A 21,345-nucleotide genomic window follows, 5' to 3' on the forward strand; every position below is an offset into this window, starting at 1 on the left:
TCACACCCACAAATTCCCCTCCACCAGGGCTTCAGTTGGGAACAGGTTAGGTGCAAGTATACCAGAGTATACTCCCATAGAAACTAAGCAAAGTGCTAAATTACTTCTCCCTTGTGGTGAATTCGCACCCTGCTGTCACTTCTGTGATGGAGATTCTTCAGATCTGTATAATACATCAGAACAACAACTGAAGGCAGATAAGTGCAAGAAATAAAAATGGAGATGGGTATTCGCTCATAAGAGATAAAAGAATCTGCCTGTTGCAAGCTAAAAAAAAAAAATTCCCTTAAAGATAAATAACAGAGTGAATGGAGAGGAGCCCTGTGGGATGGAGGGCAAGGCCATGGCTTCTCACTCCATGCTCTCGGGTCATGTGGTGAAGGCAAGTCACCTCTCAGAGCTTCAGTTTCCTCATATGTAAAACAGAGATAATGATTCCCACTTCATAAAGGTGTAGTAAGGATTAAATGTCCTTAATGTAAGTGGAAGCACTTTGCTCTGGGAAAGCAGAATATCCATGGTGACAATGGATTCTGTTTATTCAACTAAGGGTAAGTGCACTTCTTAGGGCCCTCTAGGACTCCAGGAAATCAAGGGATATCACACAGTACCCACTTAGCTCTAAAGTTGTAGACCCTGCAATGGTAGGTAGGGTGAGAGGACTCCATCAGATGCCTGAGAAGGAATACGAGTCCCAGTAGCTGTTTCTTCAACTATTCATTTAACTTAGCTTGCTGAGCTAGGGTAGAGAAGGCCCCAGATCAAGGACACCTTCTCCTATTTCTGAATCTTTTTCTGTCTTCATCTCCACCTCCATTGCCAGAATATGTATTGGGGAAATTCCTGGGGTTTCACTTGTCCCTGTGGGGTGTGGGGAAATAGATTTTGGGAAATACGTCTGGAAGAAGGAATAGTGCTGTAGGAGGTTGAATGGTGTCTGTTTACCACCTGAACCCTAGATGAGACTCAGCCTCAGTGATGAGATGAAGCAGAGGCAAAAGATTCTAAAAATACATCAACAGTTTAAAAAATGGGTAGAGTTTTTTCCAGCCCTTGGCATGGAGATAGTGTGGTGGCTATTCTCCCTCTTCAGGATGGACCCCAGTACCACCCCACCACTCTAGGGACTGGTTGTTTTCAGAATACCTAAGACAACACCTTTGCCTGGACTTGTCAAGATGATGGCATGGAAGCTGTGCTAAGGGGCCTGTGGACAGTAATGATTGCTGTGTGGGGCCTGTGGTTGCAGATTGATCATGTGCACTTATTCCTTAGGGACTAATATGGTAATAAACAATAAAAAATTAAAGAACCCTGAAAATGCAGGAGTTAGGAACCTTACTAACCTTGAAAACTCCAGAAGGTATAATTGCATTAGTAATATAATAATAATGTTTGAAATATTGATGCCAAATCACATATATAGGTGCTAAATCTATGACTAGAAGAAGCTATCAAGACAAAGTTAAATTATTATAGAATTTGTGGATCTTGGAGTTTTCATGAACCTTACAAGTCAGCCATTTGATCTAGTTTCTTCCAAACGCACAAATTTCTTCCCTAAATTTTTTTTTCCTCTGCATGTCACACCAATGTCTTTCTAGTCCAAATCCCCTTCCCTTTAGTCTCATCTCACCTGACTGCTTTTCTAGAAGAGGGAGAGGTAAACAGAGGAAGGCATGAGAAGAATGGATAATTCCAGGCTGCGTTCAATCTTAGTCTTAGAACAGGGACAGATTCAATATACAAAAGGAAATGTTAGATACAGTTTCCATAGCCATGAGAAGAAAAAATCTGATCATAGAATGAACACTCATTTGGGAATTCAGAAATAACTATGCAGATACAGCCATAACTCTTATAGAGTAAAATTTGTCAGTGTGTCATATATGGTATTCTCTTTCAGTTAAATCCTACCAGCTACTAAATCATATAAATAACAAGAAATCAGGTTAAGACTTTTTTTTCCCCTTAGGACTTCACTTAGATAAAGTAAAATGTGTATATTTGATATATGATACGCATGCAGACCTCAGACTCTGACAGGCTTGATCTTGCTCATAAGATGATTAATGGTTCCTGTTTAATGCAAAAGAATAATATGTGAATTATATAATCATTTAAGTAACTGCCTTCCTGGCAAAAGAGGGTCTTTCAAGCAATTTGACTTTAGGACAAATGTACAAATATTATCATTCCTTCCTTAGGTTCAATTCTAGTTTCCTAAGGCTAATTAAATAGGATTGGCCTTCATTAATTAATAACTCAAAACTAAAATGTATTTCCTTTTTTTCTATATTTGGTAGGATTTTTTTATGAGGTGAATGATATTGACAATCTTTAATCTCTACCACATGCCACTGTGAAAGCAACAAAGAAATTAAGAAGGTGACACTGATACCAATGACTAATACAAATCCAAAATTATAAAATATCCAGGCACTTCTCAATTTGTCCACCATCAACAACTGGCAAATATTCTGAGCAAGGAGGTGATAACTAACAGAGGCAGACACAGAAGGCTGAGGCCCCCTGAGTCAGAAAACACTGGCCAACGTACAAAACCATGGTATTTCATACACAAACATGGATTCATGGTCTCTTAGAAAATAAGCTACATATCTGTGGTAAAGGTAGAGGTGGATCTCATAAAAATCTAAAGGAGATCAGTGGAGTAGATGAAAGGGACCAGGGGGACAGAGGAGAGGAGGGACAGGAAAAAATCCTGGGGAATAATATTGACCAATTTATACTGTTATACAGTGCAGATATGTGAATATGTAACAATGAATATCACCATTATGTACAACTATACTGAAACAATTAAAAAATGGAACAAAAATAAATAAGATTTAAAAAAAAAAAAAGGAAGAAGAAGAAGCATCAAAACCGCACATTTGGCCCATGGGAATTGGCAACCAATGAAACCTGGTTGCCACAGCCTGCTTCAGACGCCTTGGCACGTGATCTTGCACTCACACCCTCATCTATCTTGGCCCTAGCTGGACATGAGTTCAAAGACCCTGAGTCACACACTGCCTCCAGCTTCTTGTCCTGAGATCCACCAGTCCCTTTTATTTCCCTTCAACTTCATCCCTTCATCTCTTGGCAGTACCAACTCCTTAGTCAGCATATTTCCCAAAGAACTAATTCGGCCCTCCTTCCCCATTTCCTTTCTTCTTTTTCAGCTGAATCATTCTCCTCGCCTGCCTTGTTCCCCCTCACATCCCACAGAATTTCCTCCTCAGAAGCTGGAGAATGCCTTTAGAATGCTGACGCGTCAAGCAAGACTCTCCCGGAATGAACTGTGCTCGCCTTGCTTCTAGAAAGATTATACCTAAGTGGATACCTGAAGTCACTTCAAATTTTCACATGAGATGTACGGTGGCGCCTTACAATAACCTGATATGCAGATTTAGAGAAAAATTTAAATCCACTCTAAGTCTGAACAGATTTGGTAGCTTAAAACACATTTCTTCCTCAGAAAACAAAAGACTGAATCTATGAATATAAAAACAGTTGATATGGCTTGTTTTATGGAAGGAACATTTGCAGAGTGATTCTGTACCATGGTGGATATTGAGGCCTAAAATAATCTAAGCAGTTTCCTCGTTATTCAACAATGGTACAGTATTCAAACAGATGCAGCCATTCAAGCTCAAACTTCAGACAGACAGAAAATGTGGCTTGTGAGGTGAAAGATTCATAGGACTTACCCAGTGCAATCTGTCAAATCTTTTTCTTCCTTGTGGAGTCACTCTTAGTAGGTGGTTGATGTGTCCTGTCTCCTGATGGTGTGCTGTCTAGTGGGAGCTACCACCATTCTCCCCTCTGGCTGTGCACACATAGAAGGCTCCTCAAATGTCTACAGGTTACCCTCCCACAGCTACCCTCTAAAAATGATGAATTCTGAGGCTTTTGGCCACCTGTGATAGCCAAGGGAACTGACCCAAATGGGGAGAGACCTTCCACTCACCCTCCAGTAGAGTGAGCATTTCTCTCTCCCATGGATGCCCTCATCCAATCTATATATTCCTAAGTCCCAGTCCCAGAAAGTTCCTGACCATTTACACCTGCTTCACCTACATTACTTGGGGGTAAAGACATATTGTGGTCCTCATAGAGAAGACCTGTCTACTTTGGCTACTACTTATGAACAATGCCTAGGGGAAAAATATCACAACACAAAAACAAACATCTTTATAAAAATTAATAAACCACTAGTAAGAACAGGAACAAGTCTTAAGATGATGGATCCTAGACACTGTTTATTGATTTCTTACTCTGTGGAAAAATATGCATGGGCCCCATCTTTTCTCTCTCTCTCTCTCTCTCTCTCTCTCTCTTACAATAAGAATAGATAAAAAAACAGAAATGAAGTCACAAAATCCAAAATGTTTGAGGTATATAATTCAAGAAACATTAAGTAGTACTATACATCAGAGACCATTTTGGGGATAAATTTCCCACTTGAATTTTTCCTATATCAGATATATTTGGTGAGGATAAGAGGGATGGTTTCCTTTTTGATTATAAGACAAGTGGCAATATTCAAGGTAATGGAATAATAAGAATATGATACTGAAAATGAAACATGAGAAATTATCTGCTTACTGATAAAGAATATCTGAGGGGGGAGGACCTATCAACTTCACATATGTCCTCAGCTCATGAGTAGATGGCAAGAATAAAAAGGCTACTTTCTTATGAGGGGTCCTATCATCCCAGTGGAAGCTGTCTCTCATTTGAGACCCTCCAGCCCTTGGTACCATTCCTCACCCTCACCTGCATTTCTCTTTTACTCTTGTGCTCATTGGCACCCTGAAAGGGAGCTGGGTGGCCACTGTCATTGTGGTGATAGGATATCCTGTTCCTGCTTATAATGTCTTCTGCCTTGAAGAGACAGATCAGCTCTTGAAATACCCAGAATTCAGCCCAGCCATGCCTGAACAAAGTCTGGTCCTTCAGGGTCATTTCTAGGACTTGCATAATCACAACCCAGAAGGACAGTGCCTGAGGATAGAGCAATTTGAGTAAATGTGGTTATGAGGGAAGAAAGTGAAAAATTTGGGGTCCAAAGAAAAGTGCTGAGACCTCAGGAATGCAGAGCCAAGATCCATTTGCATTCCACTGGCAGCTCCAGTAAAGCCATAATTTTGTTATTCTTCCATCCTGTTTTCCTTTTCTTAGTAGCTGAGAAAACCTTAAAAGCCCTCAAGTCCGCTGTGTGTGGCAGCTGAAGAGATCCTTATTCTGAAGTGTGTTCAGGGGAGGAGAGAGATTCTAAGTGGAAATAATAGTTTGTGGCAGTGGAAGAAAATGAAAGGAATCCTGGGGCAGTCCAAGAAAGAAAGGGTCAGTCTGGGAGAACAGCCCATGGAGTGGCTGGAATAAAGACCAGGGAGACTAGTGTTCAAACCCCAGCCCACCAAATAGTTTAAACAAATATGTCAAATTTTCAGAACCCCAGTTTACTACAAAGTGATGATTAAAAAAACAAAACCAAAAAGAACAAAAACAACAACAACAAAAAACCCTAGCATTTTGCTTTCTCTGAAAAGCTTCCACGTGTGCCTCACCTAGAATCCAGAGACAACCCTGGAAATGCATTCGCCCTGAAGAGGACAGCCATCTTGGAACCATAGGGAAAAGTCAAAAGAATGACAAGGGCCTCAATCCTGACATTCTTGAACTGGTGAAATAATTCCAGCTCCCACCCAATTACATAGTTGGCTCTGTGTTATGGTCACTGTGGCCAATCTCTGACATGTGCAAGTAAATTTACTTCCCAGTCAGCATGCCAGCCTTTAAAAACGTTATCTCACTGGCCTGTAAGAAAATATTATTTCTGAAGAACTCATTTAATCATGAAGCAATATTTGCAAAGGGCAGAACATATAGTAGGCTCTTAAACTCCTATTTCTGGCCAGGTCTAGTCCTAGCTACCCGTGATCACTTCAGCCCAGGAGTTTGAGGCCACTCTGGACAACTTAGTAGGACCCCATCTCTAAATAAATAAATGAATAAAAACTATTTCTGTCTCCTTTTGGTGCAAGACCTACAAAGAGTGTCTCATGAGGTTTACCCATGGCAGGAAGCCACAAATAAAAGAGAAAGTACATTCCTATTTGCTTTACAAGGCCCAGCCAAATGGCATCATCCCCCTCCTGAAGTCTTCCTCTTTGGCTATGCCCCCTGAGGCAGAGCTGACTGCTGCCTCCTGTCTACCTTCACTCATCTGGATATTTCTACTGCAGCATCTATCACACTGTTTGGCAATGGTTTGTTTACATGTCTGTCTCCATCCAGATGCTAGATGCTCAGCACTTCTAAGTGCAGGGACTATGTTTTTTTCATCTTTATACTTCTGGAACCTAGCACAATATCTGGCCCATAATAGGTGTTCAATGTTTAATGAATAAGTGAAGGAACAAACTAAAAAGAGAATGGGCAGGAAGGACAGGGAAATGCTAAATATCTCCTTCTACTTTTTTCTTCCCACTTCAGATCCTTTCCTTACTTCCCACATCTAAGATTCTCACTTTTCCCATTTCCCCAGTTTTGCTAAAGATGGTGTCCTGGGCTTTAGCTTATGGATTAGGAGAGTTTTATTCTCACTAGATAACTGGTATGAAGAGAGAGATAAGTACATCAGACGATTTCTGGAACTGCAATAGCAATCTTGGGACCTTGAGGAAAACACTTGGAGTACTACAGAAATCTCAATCCTGGTATCCTTGAATTATGAACAATGCTTGTAATGTCCCACCCCTGGCATTTTTTTTTTTTTTGGTACAGGGGATTTAACTCAGGGACACTTGACCACTGAGCCACATCTTCAGCCCTATTTTGTATTTTATTTAGAGACAGGATCTCACTGAGTTCCTTAGCACCTCACTTTTGCTGAGGCTGGCTTTGAACTTGTAATCCTCCTGCCTCAGCTTCTGAGCTGCTGGGATAACAGGTGTGCCATACAGTGCCAGGCCCACCCCTGTTTTTTTTTAAATTATATTTTTAGTTGTAGATGAATACAATACATTTATTTATTTATTTAATGTGGTGCTAAGGATCAAACCTAGCACCCCACACATGCTAGGCAAGTGCTCTACCACTGAGCCACCACCCCAGTCCCCACTATTGGGGTTTTAATTTATGTATTTAAATCATTGATATCTGGACTGTGTTACAGCTAAAGCCAATTTTGAACTAATACTGTAGCTTGCTTTCTTTTCCTCAAACATGCGAAGGTCAGTTCATAGTTAGGAACATTACACTTGCTGTTCCCTTTGCCTAAAATGCTTTTCTCTCAGATTATCACATAGTTAATTCCTTCTCAAAATAAGATATTAAGGTAGGATGTCACTGCTCAGAAGATCCTTTTTAACCACCCTATCTGAAAATAACTTCCCACATTGCATCCATAATTCTTTCATATTATTCTGCTTTATTTTTATCACTGCATTTATCACTATCTGAAATGCCCTTTTTGCTTGTTTCATCTTGGTCACCCCTTCCCTCCACAGCATGAATGCAGAAACCTTCTCTAGTTTGTTCAGAGTGGTTGTGTCTGTAGCACCTGGAAGAACACATGGCATATGGTGGCATATGGTGGGTGCTCCATGAATAGATTCCCAAATAGAGAGATGACTCCTGGAGTTGGGCCACAAATAGAGTTTCCCATACAAAATACTATCATATGTAATGAATGGGTTTATAATTTAGGGAATTATGGGTTAAATATGATTTATAACCTAACTATAGAGCAGTGTTTATAGGAGATACTGAGCTTTGAGTTCAATTTCCCTTAATGAGCTCATTAAAATCTGGATCATAGAACATTTTGTACTTTATCCCCATATCCAGAAAACCTTCCTGCCTCCTCAAGTTGGTTGTATAGCTGCTTGCCCACATTTTATTCATAACAGCAGATCAGATTTTAACTTCTTGATGAAATGAAATTCTTTGATTTACTAAAGGTGGCTTCAAAAAACTTTTTTAATTTTTTTTTTTAGTCTCTCTCAATGTCAGGTAAGTTTTGAAAACTGATTTCTTGAGTGTCCTTACCTATATTCCTTCCAGGTCTTATCTCATTTCATATCCTATTTTGGTGAAACTCATACTCAAATCCCTTCAAAGTCATCTTGTCTAACTTCCTGCCCTCTTCAGTGTTTTTTGTGCCTCATATTTTTTGATGAACACCAAAACTGATGCTTTCCTCTGTTTTGTCTTTCATTGTGAGAAGCACAGGAGGTCATAATGAGACTATAAGACCCTGACATTCAGGAGAGTGACTTATTATTTAGTTTTTGAGCTAACGAGTATGCCTTTACATACAGAAACCATCTGTCTAGACTAATAGGATAGTTTTCCTGTTACATACATGTAAGAAATTAAAAAGAACAGCGTGAAGAAGTGGAGACTTTAAAAGTTAAGTGGTAAAAGCTAAGCCCAGGCATATAGGTAGGGTACTTTTGACAGAGATTTTTAGTTGTTTCTCAATCTTCATTTGCTCTCTCTCTTTTTTTTCTTTTTTCTTAGCTATAAATTTCTCATTTAATGTGGCAAGGGAAAATAAAACCTTTTAGGTGAAAGTGTGCAGTTAGATGTGACAATGTGATGTAGTTCAGAAAGAGGTTCTATTTGGAACTGCTTAGGTGGTGATGCAGCTGGAATTGTGGCCTCTTGCCCTTCCTCTTTTCTTCCTTCTAGTTGGGAACCCAATGCAGTAATTTTGAATCATAAAGTGAGGTTTCAGGTGGAAGCCACAAACTAAGGATGAGCAACAGAACCATGGTTACATGAGTCACCATCCCCAGTTCTAAATTGTCCATTCTAAGACTTTTCTGTGCAAAAATAAAGCCTGGTGTTTTTAAGCAACTGCTACTTTAAAATTTTTTGTTAAATGTAGCCACATAATCCTTTCTGATACAGATGATCATATAAGCAGCTTTTAAAAAATATCCCAATGCTCAGACTGCATCTCAGGCCAATTAAGTCAGAAATTTTAGGGATGGAACTTAGGCATAGCAAATGTTTAACACTGCCCCAGTGATTCCATGTGCAGCTCAGGTTAAGAATCACTGTGTTAGGCTGACAGGCCTCGTACGTAGCATGTTCCAGAATCTCCTAGGGGATGCAATGATGCTTGTTAACAACTTGAGTTTCCAGGCTTCACACCCAGAGGTTTTAGCTCGTTAGGTCTGAGGGCAGGTGATTCCAGTACTGACAATCCAAGGATCACATCTGAAGAGACACTGCTTTAGGCAGTGGGAAATCTTTGGAAGTTTTAAAGCAAAAAAATAACAAGATCAGAGGAGGATTTCAGGAGGATTAGGCTGAATCTGATGAATAAATCGAAGAGAATAGGTGAGAAATTGAAGGTAAGGAGATCAGATGGGAGGTAGAAGAATAGTTGATGGCCTGGGGGGATATATTTTTGAACTAAGAGGGTGGCCACAGAAATGGGGAAAAGGGTAAAGAAAGATTAGACACTGAAAAAGATAAAACACTATAGGACTTGGTAACTGAGAGGATAAGGAGTGGGGGAGCCTCAAGATATTCTTAGTGGAGGAATATACTAGGGGGTCTGACTTCTAGGTTAGTATGCATATAGCCCCTTTTGTTTAAACTCAATTAAATAGCTGTCTACTATTATTTAACTATGTATCTACAGCTACAAACCTTAGGTTGATTTTTGTTTGTTTGTTTTAGCCCGCGTGTATCTAGAGCCTTTCATTAGGTTGAAAACATTTATTTGCTAAATCAGTTCTATTTAAAGGCTTGGATGCTTTATCCTAACAATTTCACAAATAAGTTTAGTGTGTTTATAAATATATGTGTGTGTATATATATATACACACACATTTATATCTCTCTGTGTGTGTGTGTATACAAGCAGTTAAAGATTTTTCATGAGGTTTTTCTTTTTTCCTTTTTTTAAATCAAGTAAAGTGAAGGAAATAAATAGGCAATGTAGGTATTGCTCTGAAGCCATGATGTATACAGATGTCTCTGGGATGCAGCACAACTAAACACCCAAGAGCTAAAAGTTTAAAGAACAATTCTAAAAGACGATCTCAATAGTAACTATTATTTAACTATTCAATATAAAGGCACCAAGCAGGGAGATATAATGATGATATTAAACATAATTACTCGTGAGTAATTGTAAAATAACACACTGACCCCTGGTTGGTTATAATAATGAGGGCTTATGCTTCAGAAATTAATCTTAGATATGCTCTTCAAGTCCTCCATTATTTGAAAACCAACATTGATTTTAGAGTTATAAAACAGTAAAAGTAGCAATCAAATATAATAGAAATTTCATAAAATGTGAACTAATCTAATCTCTCAATTCTTACTAAAGTTTGTATCACATCACAGTTCCTTTTAAGAATACACTTTGAAATATCAAGTAAACTTAATGAACAAGCAAGGCATGCATTGTCACTGAACATGCCATTCATTGTGTGCAGATAATGAAACACAGCCTTGCCCTCTTGCACTTCTTAGTATAAACAATAAAGTGATGATGAATTTTCCTAAAGTTCATCCTAGACTCAACTTTTAATTGGAATATCCATTGAGAAAACCCTAACAAGGTGAAAATAATTCAATCTGTTCAGAACATAAAAAGGCTCAACTTTGCAGATAATGGAGGAACACTTTTCTAGATCCCTTCTCACATTGATTTTAGTGGCTAATCAGAGCACTCTCTAATCTAATGTGAGTTGGTACTTGGTCATGTGCTCCACAGTATGTTTATGGTCCTTAACCAATAGTGTTCACACCACCGAGGGGCTGCCATCTGCCCAGTACTTCCCTGCATATCAGAGAAAGTAGTCACTCCACGTGTGTATTGTCAGTTGATTTTTGTTGATCTGATTGTGTCCTTGTGAAAAGGAGAAATTTGAATATAGACACACTCAAAAGCAAACACCATGTGAAGCTGAAGACAGAGATACTTCAACAAACTGGAGAGCACCAATGATGGCCAGCTAGGCATGAGGCTAAGGGAGACATATGGAGTAGATTCTTCCTCATAGTCCTTAGAACTAGGAACCAACTCTGCTGAAACATTCCCCTTAACCTTCTTGCCTCAGAGCTGTGGGGAAATACATTTCTGTTGCTTAAAGCCACCCGGTTTGTAGCACTTTAAAATTATAGCCCTAACAAACTAATGCAGAATTGTGCTTTCATCATTATCTCAAAGAATAGCATATTCGTTTGGTGTAGACATAACTTGCCTTTTACTATTTGGCCAGTTAGAATTTAAAATTATAAAGCAAAACACCTGTCATAGGAAGGGAAAATAAAGGACAGAGTGGGTGGCCTGGCATGCTTGCCAATTGCAGGGCTCTTCTGCTAACAGCAGAGGCTGTCACTGCCCACTTAAGGCCTCCTCCATCCTGTGGATCAAAGAAAACTGAGAACTTGCGACCATGGTCACTGAGCTCTCTCCTTCCACGTTTTCACAACTCATGTCATTGCTGTGGTCTTGGCCACAGTGTCAAAAGGAACTTTACTAAGTTGCAGTTCTATTTTCCTTCTTCCTAAAAAATGGAGCAAGGGAATGGACCAGAAACCTACTAGAAGTGGGAATGAAAAAAAAATGGAGCAGGAATTTTGTATAGGAAACAAACAAACCAAAACAAACCAAGGAGGGAAGAGGCAGAGAGAAGGAGAAAATGAGAGAAACACAGGCTTGGCTGGTCAGGAAATCATTGCTGGAGGGAAAATCATGAAATCTGTATTTATGGAGCTCTAGGATAATTTGTTACAATGCTTCAAAAAACATCAGGAAATTAAGATTCTTCTTATGAATTTAGTATATGTTCAGATTCAAAAAGAAAATTATTTTTGGAATTTAATCATCAAACTCCCTATGTGGTGCTTCTTATTTCCTAGGTCTGTCTGTAAACAAAAACTATGTGATTTTACATCAATTAATGTTGAATACTGAAATAAATGATGAAGCCATGAGACGAAGAGCCATTCAGTTCAACCCTCTCATTTAGTTGCACAGGGAATTTAATGGGCTTGTCCAATGTCACACAGGCTACAACAGAACTAGATTTAAAAAAATTTAAGTATTATATAACTTATGAAGTTGATATAAACAAAGAAAATATGTCTGAACCTAATGACTTCTCCATGTTATCTGTAAGGTGTTCAAGATTGGGCCTTTTGGTGGCTTTCTGGAAAATTTCACCATAGAAAATTCCTCAAAATATAATGTAAGAAACAAAGAGAAACAAAAATTTATTCCAGCCATAATATTTATTTGAAAAATATTTGATGGATTAATATACATTTTTATATAAATGTATCTTGACAACCTGAACTTTATGTCTTAAAATTTATATCTTCACAATTATACTAACATCAACTCAAACTTAATAATAAGATAAATGTACTATATAAAAGGCAGCTTCCTAAATACTTGCCCCTTGTAAACGCCATATGATTTGGTCCTATTATTTATTAACCTTATTTTGCTGATTAGGAAACTAAGGCAGAGAGATAATGCCTTTGCCCAAGGTTGTGAACTATGGTAGCACTACCAGTCTGGCCCCCAAGTTTATGTACTTAGCCACTATACCAGATGGCCACTTGCCACTCTGTGAAGCAATTTGCATATCAACTTGCACATGTACCCTTAGTAAGTGGTAAAGCCAGAATTTTATCCAGATCTAATCTGATTTAGAGTCAATGCTCTTTTCCATTACACTATCTTGCCTCTCACATTAGCATACTTAAATCTTATTTTTAAGATCTGGCATATGCCCTTCCACACTTGGAGTTTCTTCAGCAGCCATTAACAGAAGGTATTGGCATGAGGAAGACTCTGTTTAACACAGATACCACAAAAGCAGCCTTAGACAGGAATCCTAACCACCAGCCCACCACAGCATCAGCTACTGGGATTTGCTGGGGGACAGTGGCACTTCTGGGTCACCCCTCCCCTGTGTGTTGTGCTCTCATCATTCTCAGGAGTTGGTGGAATGTTTGACAGAATAGGCACTAGACCAGGGAGCAAAAGACTCAGGTTCCAGTCTTAGGCAGCCTCTGATAGGCAGAGTGTCCATCAGACAGGCTGGGCATGTTGTCCCTTCTCTGCATATTGAGTTCTCTTAGTCCTCTCAAGTACTCCATGAGCGAACAGAACAACTAGTTTACAGATGAAGGAACTGATAGAACATTACTTTCATCAAGGTCATAAAATGTGGTATTTATTCCAGATCTGTCTGACCAAAATCTCCTGTATACTCTGCCAAGTTGCCTCTAAATTCATCTTAATCTTCTGAATCTCAGACTCCTCAAATATAAAGTACTCTGGAGCAGAAGTCACTTTGGGAAGGAAGTCCAAGGAGACAGGGTCTGGACCATTACCCACTGATATGAAAGCATGCATGTGCATAGATACATACATATACCCTCAAACAGTACATAGCAATGCTACTTTGGCCTGTCTTCTAGATTTGACTTTCTACATTTAGATTGAAGGAAAGATTTGCTGCTTAAAACGTCTACTTTTTTGCAGGGGCGGGGGACTACTCTTGCAAGTGATCTTCAAATCTGTGTGTGTGTGTGTGTGTGTGTTTGTGTGTGTGTGTGTGTGTGTGTGTGTGTGTTTTACTGCGGATTGAACCCAGGGCCTCACATATGCTAGGCAAGTGCTCTACCACTGAGATACATCCTCAATGCAAATAATCTTTAAGGCCCCTCCGGCCTTAATATGTAGGAAAAGATCTGAGTTGTAAAGGTTTAGTAACCTTGGTAAATCATATCAGGCCGAGAAGACTTCTGATTCACCTGGCTGGGTTTGTGCTAAGACACTTGCTGCCTCTGAAATAAAAGGCTGTTGCTGAAACAGCTACTTACCTAACACCATTTGAGAAAGTATTTGATTGCGTTGGGAAAGATACATTTCTAACCCAGGGTGGTCATGAGAAACTCAGGCTGGGTTTTCTCCTTTGTGGTTACTACCATACCTGGAGTGATTCATTTGATTAGGGATGAAAAGGAGGTAGTAGCATTTGTGGCTTAATTCTGACTCATAATTTTTTTTCTTCCTCTCTCTTTCATCTTTTTACCCTGTCTACTTTCAATCCCATCTCCCTCCTCTGGCCCAAGGTTCAGCTGGTGGACAAGAAAGGGGTAGTGGTAAGCAATGAATTCACTAACTCTTTGGTGAATTTACTAATGTCTTCAACTCCTGCCTTTCTTCCACCTGTACTCCTACAAAAGCATCAGTGCTTAGAGGCTAGCTATCAGATAGGTATCTTGATGGATGCGTGGAGAGCAAAACTTATTTTTTTTCCATCCCTCTAACTTATATCCTTTCACTACAAACTACATCTGTAGAAAAGAATGAAGCCAAAAAAAGACCAAACGTTAAGTATGGTGATGGTGTCTTAAAAAACATTTATTGAGATATTCTTTATATACTATAAAATGAATTCACTTTTAGTTGTCAATTCACTGGTTTTTAGTTTATATGCAGAGTTGTACTTTGGAATATTTCCACGTTCCAGTTTTGGAATATTTCCATCACTCTAAAAAGATTACTTGAGTCCATCTTGAGTCACTACCTGTTCCCATCGAAGTACTATGTAATCATTACTTGTTGTCCCTATAAATTTGCTTTTTCTGGGCATTGCATATCAACATAATCATATACTATGATTATGACTAGATTTTTTTCAGTTAGCCTAGTCTCTTTAAGGTTTATCAATATTTTGGCATTGTTAGTATTTTTTCCTTTTTACACAACTCTTGAAATGGTATCATTAAAAGATCATCAGAAAAGAGCATGGATATCAGAAGCAAGAAAACATGGGGGTTGAATCAAAGGTGCGACTTTGTAGCTGGGTCTTTGAGCAACTTCCTTAATCTCCCTGGGCCTTCTTAATAAAATAAGAATAATAATCCCTCCTGAGATGCCTATTTTATGAATTAGCTGGATTGTGACAGCAAATAGCAAGCACTCAAGAAATCCAATATTTTTCTTTACTTTTGGAAGAACTTTTGCTGTTCTCACCCTAGCTTTATACTGTAAAAGGAATCTTACAGTCTCTCTACCGGCCTTCACGTCAGGCTTGAAATGAGAAGCCACATAACAAGCAATATCAGAAATGGAATTCTGCAAAAAGGAAATCACATTCTTCATTGATGGAGCCCTGAAGGTGAGGAACCAGAGGAATTTCCTTCAATTATATCACTGTCACCTTTTATAAAGAATGTTAAACTGCATTTAATTATTTTCAAGGGAGGAATGTGTCAAATTTTATCCTAGGTAATTTTCGGAAGTTAGCTTTACCTTTGCAAAGATCTAAGAATACCATATTTTCTCACGAATTCTTATAAAAAACTTCCCCCCTTAACCATTGACCCTCAGTTAATAGATAAGCAACAAAGTAAATACAATCTACCTCAAATCCTCAAAACTCAACTTTCAGCCAATAGTTTCAGATTTCTTCTTTCCTAAAACTTAGAAGAACTGAATTTCATATGTACAGAAAAATACTCTGAACTGAACTTGTTCATTTCTTCTACTTTCTCTGCTTAGAATGAGTTCTTGTTTTGAGTTTCCACATAAAGGGATCCTGGATATAACTCCATCCTACACTCTTAGACATGAAGGTTATAGAGTTGCTATGCCTCAGCCCTGAGTGGAAATTTGCTTGTCCTAACCTGCTTTTCTTGTGAGACATTGTTTCTCTATACTTTTTAAAACCATTACTCTCCCCTCATGTTTCTTGTTTTGTTTTTTCTCCACTTCACATTTGTCCCTTAATGTTTCACATTATCTTTGTCTCTCAAATATATTATAGCCTGCATTTCTTAAAATACACTTCCTGGATTCACTTCCTATTAAGTACATTTGTGTCCCTCACTCCCAGGAAATTAGAAAGATGTATCTTTTCTCCTGATATAAAATGACTATTGTCAAATGTAAGCTAGTAAGAAAGGCAGCATAGAGCTTTCCAGTCTTTTTTATAGTGACCAGTAATAGTCATTATTGGAATTAAGGATGATGAAGAAGAAATTATATGTAATTCCTACAAGGATCAATTTACAACATTAGTAGGTGGGTCTGACTAATTTGAACTTCTATTATGATAAAGAAGTTATATAACTTCTTTATATAAAGATAAAGATATATTATGACTGAAACAAGCACTTAAATTATTGTATTTGTACAAGAATTTCTGTGCTTCTTTGCTGTAAGTACTTTAAAATAGCAACTGTTAACAAGTCCCTGGCTAACTTTTCTCCCAATATGGAGATCAAGACGGAGTAGATGGGGTCCCAGGAGAAAAGTTTTCACTCACTCTATTATCACCTTACATAGACTTGAATAACTTGTAGGAACAAAGTGGCCTAGGTTTTTTTAGATTTGTGAATTTCTCCAATCTGTAAAAACAAACAAACAAAACCCCTCACTTTCAATATCATTACAGTGAAGAGAGTAATTTATATCCAAGACTTTATTTTAGGGATTTTATTTTAAATCATAGGAATTTAACTCATGGTATAAATAGTTTGGTAAATCTTAAATTTAGCAAAGATTTTCTCTCTACAGCATAGCCCTTTTCTTTGGCAGCAGATGACAAAATCATAGAATTTGCAGGGAAATGGATGGCATTAGAGCAGATTATGCTAAGTGAAGCTAGCCAATCCCTAAAACACAAATGCCAAATGTCTTCTTTGATATAAGGAGAGTAACTAAGANCAGTGAAGAGAGTAATTTATATCCAAGACTTTATTTTAGGGATTTTATTTTAAATCATAGGGAATTTTAACTCATGGTATAAATAGTTTGTTAAATCTTAAATTTATGCAAAGATTTCTCTCTTACAGCATTATTGCCCTTTTCTTTGGCAGCAGATGACAAAATAATTACCCTTTTTTTTTTTTTTTTTTTTAATATTTATTTTTTAGTATTTGGCGGACACAACATCTTTGTTTGTATGTGGTGCTGAGGATCGAACCCGGGCCGCACGCATGCCAGGCGAGCACGCTACCGCTTGAGCCACATCCCCAGCCCTGACAAAATAATCTTGAGGCATGATAATTTAACTTTAATTTGATTCTCAATCCCACTCCTCAAATCTTAAGTCCCCAATTCCATTATGCAGCCATCATACTGAAAGTTAAATTTTTAAAGAAATAAATCACTTATTACTACCTCTCCACACACAAGACTCCTATAGCCTTCAGATTATGGTTTGGCCTATAGTTTGTTTATAGCTCTCTAGAGAATTCCAACCTTAGGGTGATTTGTTTAAATACCGAATTTGCAAAGATCATCTCTGACCCTTGGACACCATTAACATTCTGTCAGTATCCATGCCTCATATACAAATTATCAAATAATGCCAAGAGACTCCTACCCTGAGATGGCAGCCAGTTTTTGGTGTGCCTGACGGGCCATTTCACAGCCTTTGGTTCTTGTCTTGTGCATTTCCGCGCGAAGTGAGGGGCAACTGACTGAGACGTCCCCAATTGAAATGACCAACTCTCGATACAGAGCCACTTGCGTGTTGAACTCTTGGACAAGCTGGAAAAGAAGCCAGTTTCTTTCACCAAACACTTGTCATCAGAAAGTTTCCTATTTCGGTGTACATAAAGGAAATTTCACTGACCTCTGAGCCACTTCCCCACATCTTCTGTCAAGGACCCTAAAGACTGTTTAAAGTTAAGGCGCAAAGATGGAAAGTCTCTTTATCCAAAGCAAATGTTTTTTTTCCATAAGCAAGCCTAATCCTGGAAACTCTATTTGCACAACCACTTGCCCCCACCCATTCAGAATGTTTCTGAAGAGCAAGAGCTTATTTGGAGAGCTATCATTCCACTCCCAGGTCACTATAGAATGATGCTGGGACTCCCACGTAGATGCTCCCCTCTGCTACTGCTAGGACATGGATATGAAGTGGCACGAGATAAAAGACTAGGATGTTAACAGGCAAAAACAGTCACCTCCTGCCTGGCCATGGAACCCCTCTGGCTCTGGAGCCTGAAGAAGATTTGCCAGTTTCTTCATCCCCTCCGCAGCGCCCCGTGCTCTCTGTTTGGGTTTGTTTGCTACTGTCTCACCACAAAGCAGCACCCCCCACCCCAACCCCAACCCCTCCCTCCTTGTGAGCGAGCCAGTTCACCCTGTCTTTNTTGAAGGAGAGCAGGGGAAGCGCTGGCTGTGCCGTGCAGCATCGCTTCCACTACCAGCTGTGAAGAGGCGCGATCAAGTTCTGCTCAGCAGCATTGCCGGCCCTGTCCCGGGAGCTGGACGCTGGCGTGGGTTCGCACCGCTTTCCTCTCGGCATGGATTGCAAGGCTGAGCGAGGAGGAACGCGCTGCCCCACGGTTCCGAGTTTCCATTCAGATGGGGGAGCAGCTTTCAAAGCCTGCGCTGCAAGGTGGTGGTGGTGGTGGGGGGGGGACGGGAAAGGGTGTCGCTCTTGCTTCAGTGTCTTCCCGCAGCGGTGCTCAGTGCCTCTTTCCCCTCCCTCTGCGGTCGCCAGGCCTGGAAGGGCTGGCTGTCCCCGCTGCAGGCAATTGGCTCTAATCGGTTGCCTTGATCCCTTCTCCGCGGGCTCCTCTCTCTGTTTAAGGATCCCAAATGAATTCGTGGCGGGACTGGTAGACGCAGGGAGTCGGTCCGGCTGACGTTGGTCGCGGCCCCGCACATTGATAGGACAGGAATACTAATGTGATCTGTCCATACAACCCCCTTCCCCCTCCACAGTTTATACACTTATCCAATCAAATCCCAGGGAACATCAATTGCAATATTACTTCATCTGCTCTATTATTAGAAACGAAAAGTGTCATCAGAGTAGAGCACATTGCCACATGCTGGGACCTAAACAGGATTTTAAATGAGCCAACGTGGGCTCAAGCCCTCAGCATCTCAGAGGAGTCTATCTGGGGCCACAGGAGGGAGTGAGTTTTTTGCTTCAAAGAAAGATCTCTTGATGACATAAAAGGGAAGCTTTGTTTCCCTGAATTGTTTTTGTTGTTGTTGTTTGTGGGGGTGGGGAGGCTATCAGGTGGAATGCACAGAGACATTCACTCAAATTAGTCCTCATCCCCATCCCATTTCAACTAGCAAAACTCTTAGTTTTGCATTGACAAGTCTCAGGATCCAGCTCTGAGTTTCCCAGTATAAATAAGAAGAAGTAAGAGCCAAAACACTTCCATGGACCCTCAAAAATTATCCTTTCTCCTCTTTGGAGCATCAATAACCTGTAGGTCAATGGAAAGAGGAGCAGATGCCTATATGAAAAGGGACTGGAATGAGGTGTCAGCCACTTATTTTCACTCTCAACCACTGACTTCCTAAAATCCTTCTGGGAAGAAGAGCAAGTAGGGGGCATTCGACTCTAATGCTCTGAGGATGTTTGTTCTCATGAATGATTTATTGGAGGAGAGAGATAAAAGAATTCTGCCACAGGGGAACTAGTTACATGGGGAAAAGCCTATCAAGAACAAATCAGAGGTTCCTGGTCAATCTCTTAAGGGGATATGGAAAGTGCATAAAAAGGGAGAGCCAGAATCGGTCGGGGTGGTTCTGGATTTTTTTTTTTTAAACAGGACAGTTAAACACTGACATGGTGTAATAAAATAAGAGAGATAGTTAGCCTCTGAACCTGGTTCCTGGAGCAGAACTCCAAAGACCCCTGGAAATTACCTGAGGGATAAAGATGACAGGAGCATCTTGTTGCCAGAAAAAATAGCCCTTAATTAGAAGATTGGAACTTTCAGCCTCACTCCAACCTTTGGGGAAAAAAGAGGGGATAAGCAATTGAGTTCCCTAGTATTTAATCAATTATATCTATAGTATAAAGAAACCACCATTTAAAAACTTCTAAACAACTATGGAATGGAGTTTGGGGAATTTCTACAATAGGGAAAACATCCAGGTGCTGTGAGGGTGGCATACCTAGAAAGGACATGGAAGCTCCTTGCATCCCACTCCCATACCTTGCCCTGTGACTCTCTTCTATTTGACTATTCCCGAGTATTCATTAAAATAAACTGATAATAATAAATAAAGTGCTTCCCCAGGTTGTATGAGTCATTCTGGCAAATTATTGAACCTGAGAAGAAAGGAGATTGGAATCCCTGCGTTTGTCACCAAGTTGGACAGAAGAGTGAGTACCTGGGGGTCTAACACTTTTGACTGGCCTCTAAAGTAAGGGCAGTTTTGTGGGAATGAGCCTTTATACCTGTGGAGTCTAATGTTAACTCCAGGTAGTTAGTGATAGAAATGAATTGAATTGTAGGACACCTTGGTATGAGAGAGTTGGAATAGTATTGGAAGAGGCATTATATGTCTGGTTGGGGAGGAAAAACAAAACCTAACAAGTGGATATTTGAGTGGATATTCAGTTGCATTTACATATTATTTCATAAAAGATTGAGAGTCAGTTTTCTTTATCACAGACTAGGGGAGGGAGCCATCAGTTCTCTTCAGACCTCTGTGTGCTGTTATCTTCTAGGGCTTTAGATGGTCCAGAGAGCAGTATGAAAGGAATCTTCTATTGGCTGAATCTCCTCAAATATAAGAAGATAAAAGAGGTTAACCCTTAGCCTTATTGTTCCTCTTTCCCTCAGTCTCAATTTGTTCTCTACTTCACGTGCATAGGGAGAAGGAGGGGCTAAGGGTTAGTTACATCAAGTGCCTGGGATTTGGTGAGTGGTTAGGAAGAAAGTGACTGAGGGGCTGAAGGACTTTAAAGAGAAATTCATGATACTCATTTGTAAATTCTTTAAGTCCTATGATAAAAATTTCTTTCATTATAATTGAATTGTCTTCCTCCTCCTTCCCCCAACCTTTAAGAGAATCTGCTGTAGTCCATGGTTGATGGGGGCTTTGGAGAATGACTGGAAAAGACACTGCCTTTTACATGTGTGTAGACAGGATGGAGAAAATGGGGCACTGGGGCTCAATCTGCTAGAAGCCTTTTGTCACTATTCTGTTATTTCATCCCTTTTCACTGCAAGAAAATTGTGACTTGCACTAGATCTGAGAATCTCAAAGCTCTGCAGTAGTAGATTTCTACTCTAGCTACAACCATCTGGCTCCTGCCCTCATCCCCTTCTTCTGATTTGAACAAATTAAAAGTAAAAAAAAAAAAAAAGGCAACAAAATTGCACTGCCCAGTCTCCATGCCATATTTCTTGTAGGAGGTGAGAGAGGGAAGAAAACTAAGGAATAAATGGGACAAATGCAATGCCACATCTAAAGGACTATAGACTTGGACACCTGCTGGGGTATTAAGTGGAAATTGTCATTTGTAGATAGATTCCCCTTGGCCTTAACTGCCAAGAAGA

The 21,345-nt window shown here is 39.6% G+C and overlaps 1 protein-coding gene across 2 annotated transcripts in view; it reads right to left on the reverse strand.

Moving 5' to 3' along the window:
- LOC107139454 (regulator of G protein signaling 7 binding protein) overlaps positions 1-18,114 on the reverse strand; it is a 99,223-nt gene extending 81,109 nt beyond the window's left edge. Inside the window, exons 1-2 of one of the 2 annotated variants that reach the window (XM_048806105.1) lie at positions 17,989-18,114; positions 17,403-17,569 (exon numbers count right to left, since the gene is read on the reverse strand). In XM_048806105.1, coding sequence (XP_048662062.1) covers positions 17,403-17,569; positions 17,989-18,003 — 182 coding nt within the window. In that variant the 5' untranslated portion in view covers positions 18,004-18,114. Of the gene's footprint in view, positions 1-17,402; positions 17,570-17,988 lie in introns of those variants that run through there. The other variant, XM_048806107.1, reaches the window with a different exon arrangement.
- Positions 18,115-21,345: the final 3,231 nt, after the last annotated feature.

The sequence above is a fragment of the Marmota marmota genome, unplaced genomic scaffold (genome assembly GCF_001458135.2).
Source record: "Marmota marmota marmota unplaced genomic scaffold, marMar, whole genome shotgun sequence".
Lineage (NCBI taxonomy): Eukaryota > Metazoa > Chordata > Mammalia > Rodentia > Sciuridae > Marmota > Marmota marmota.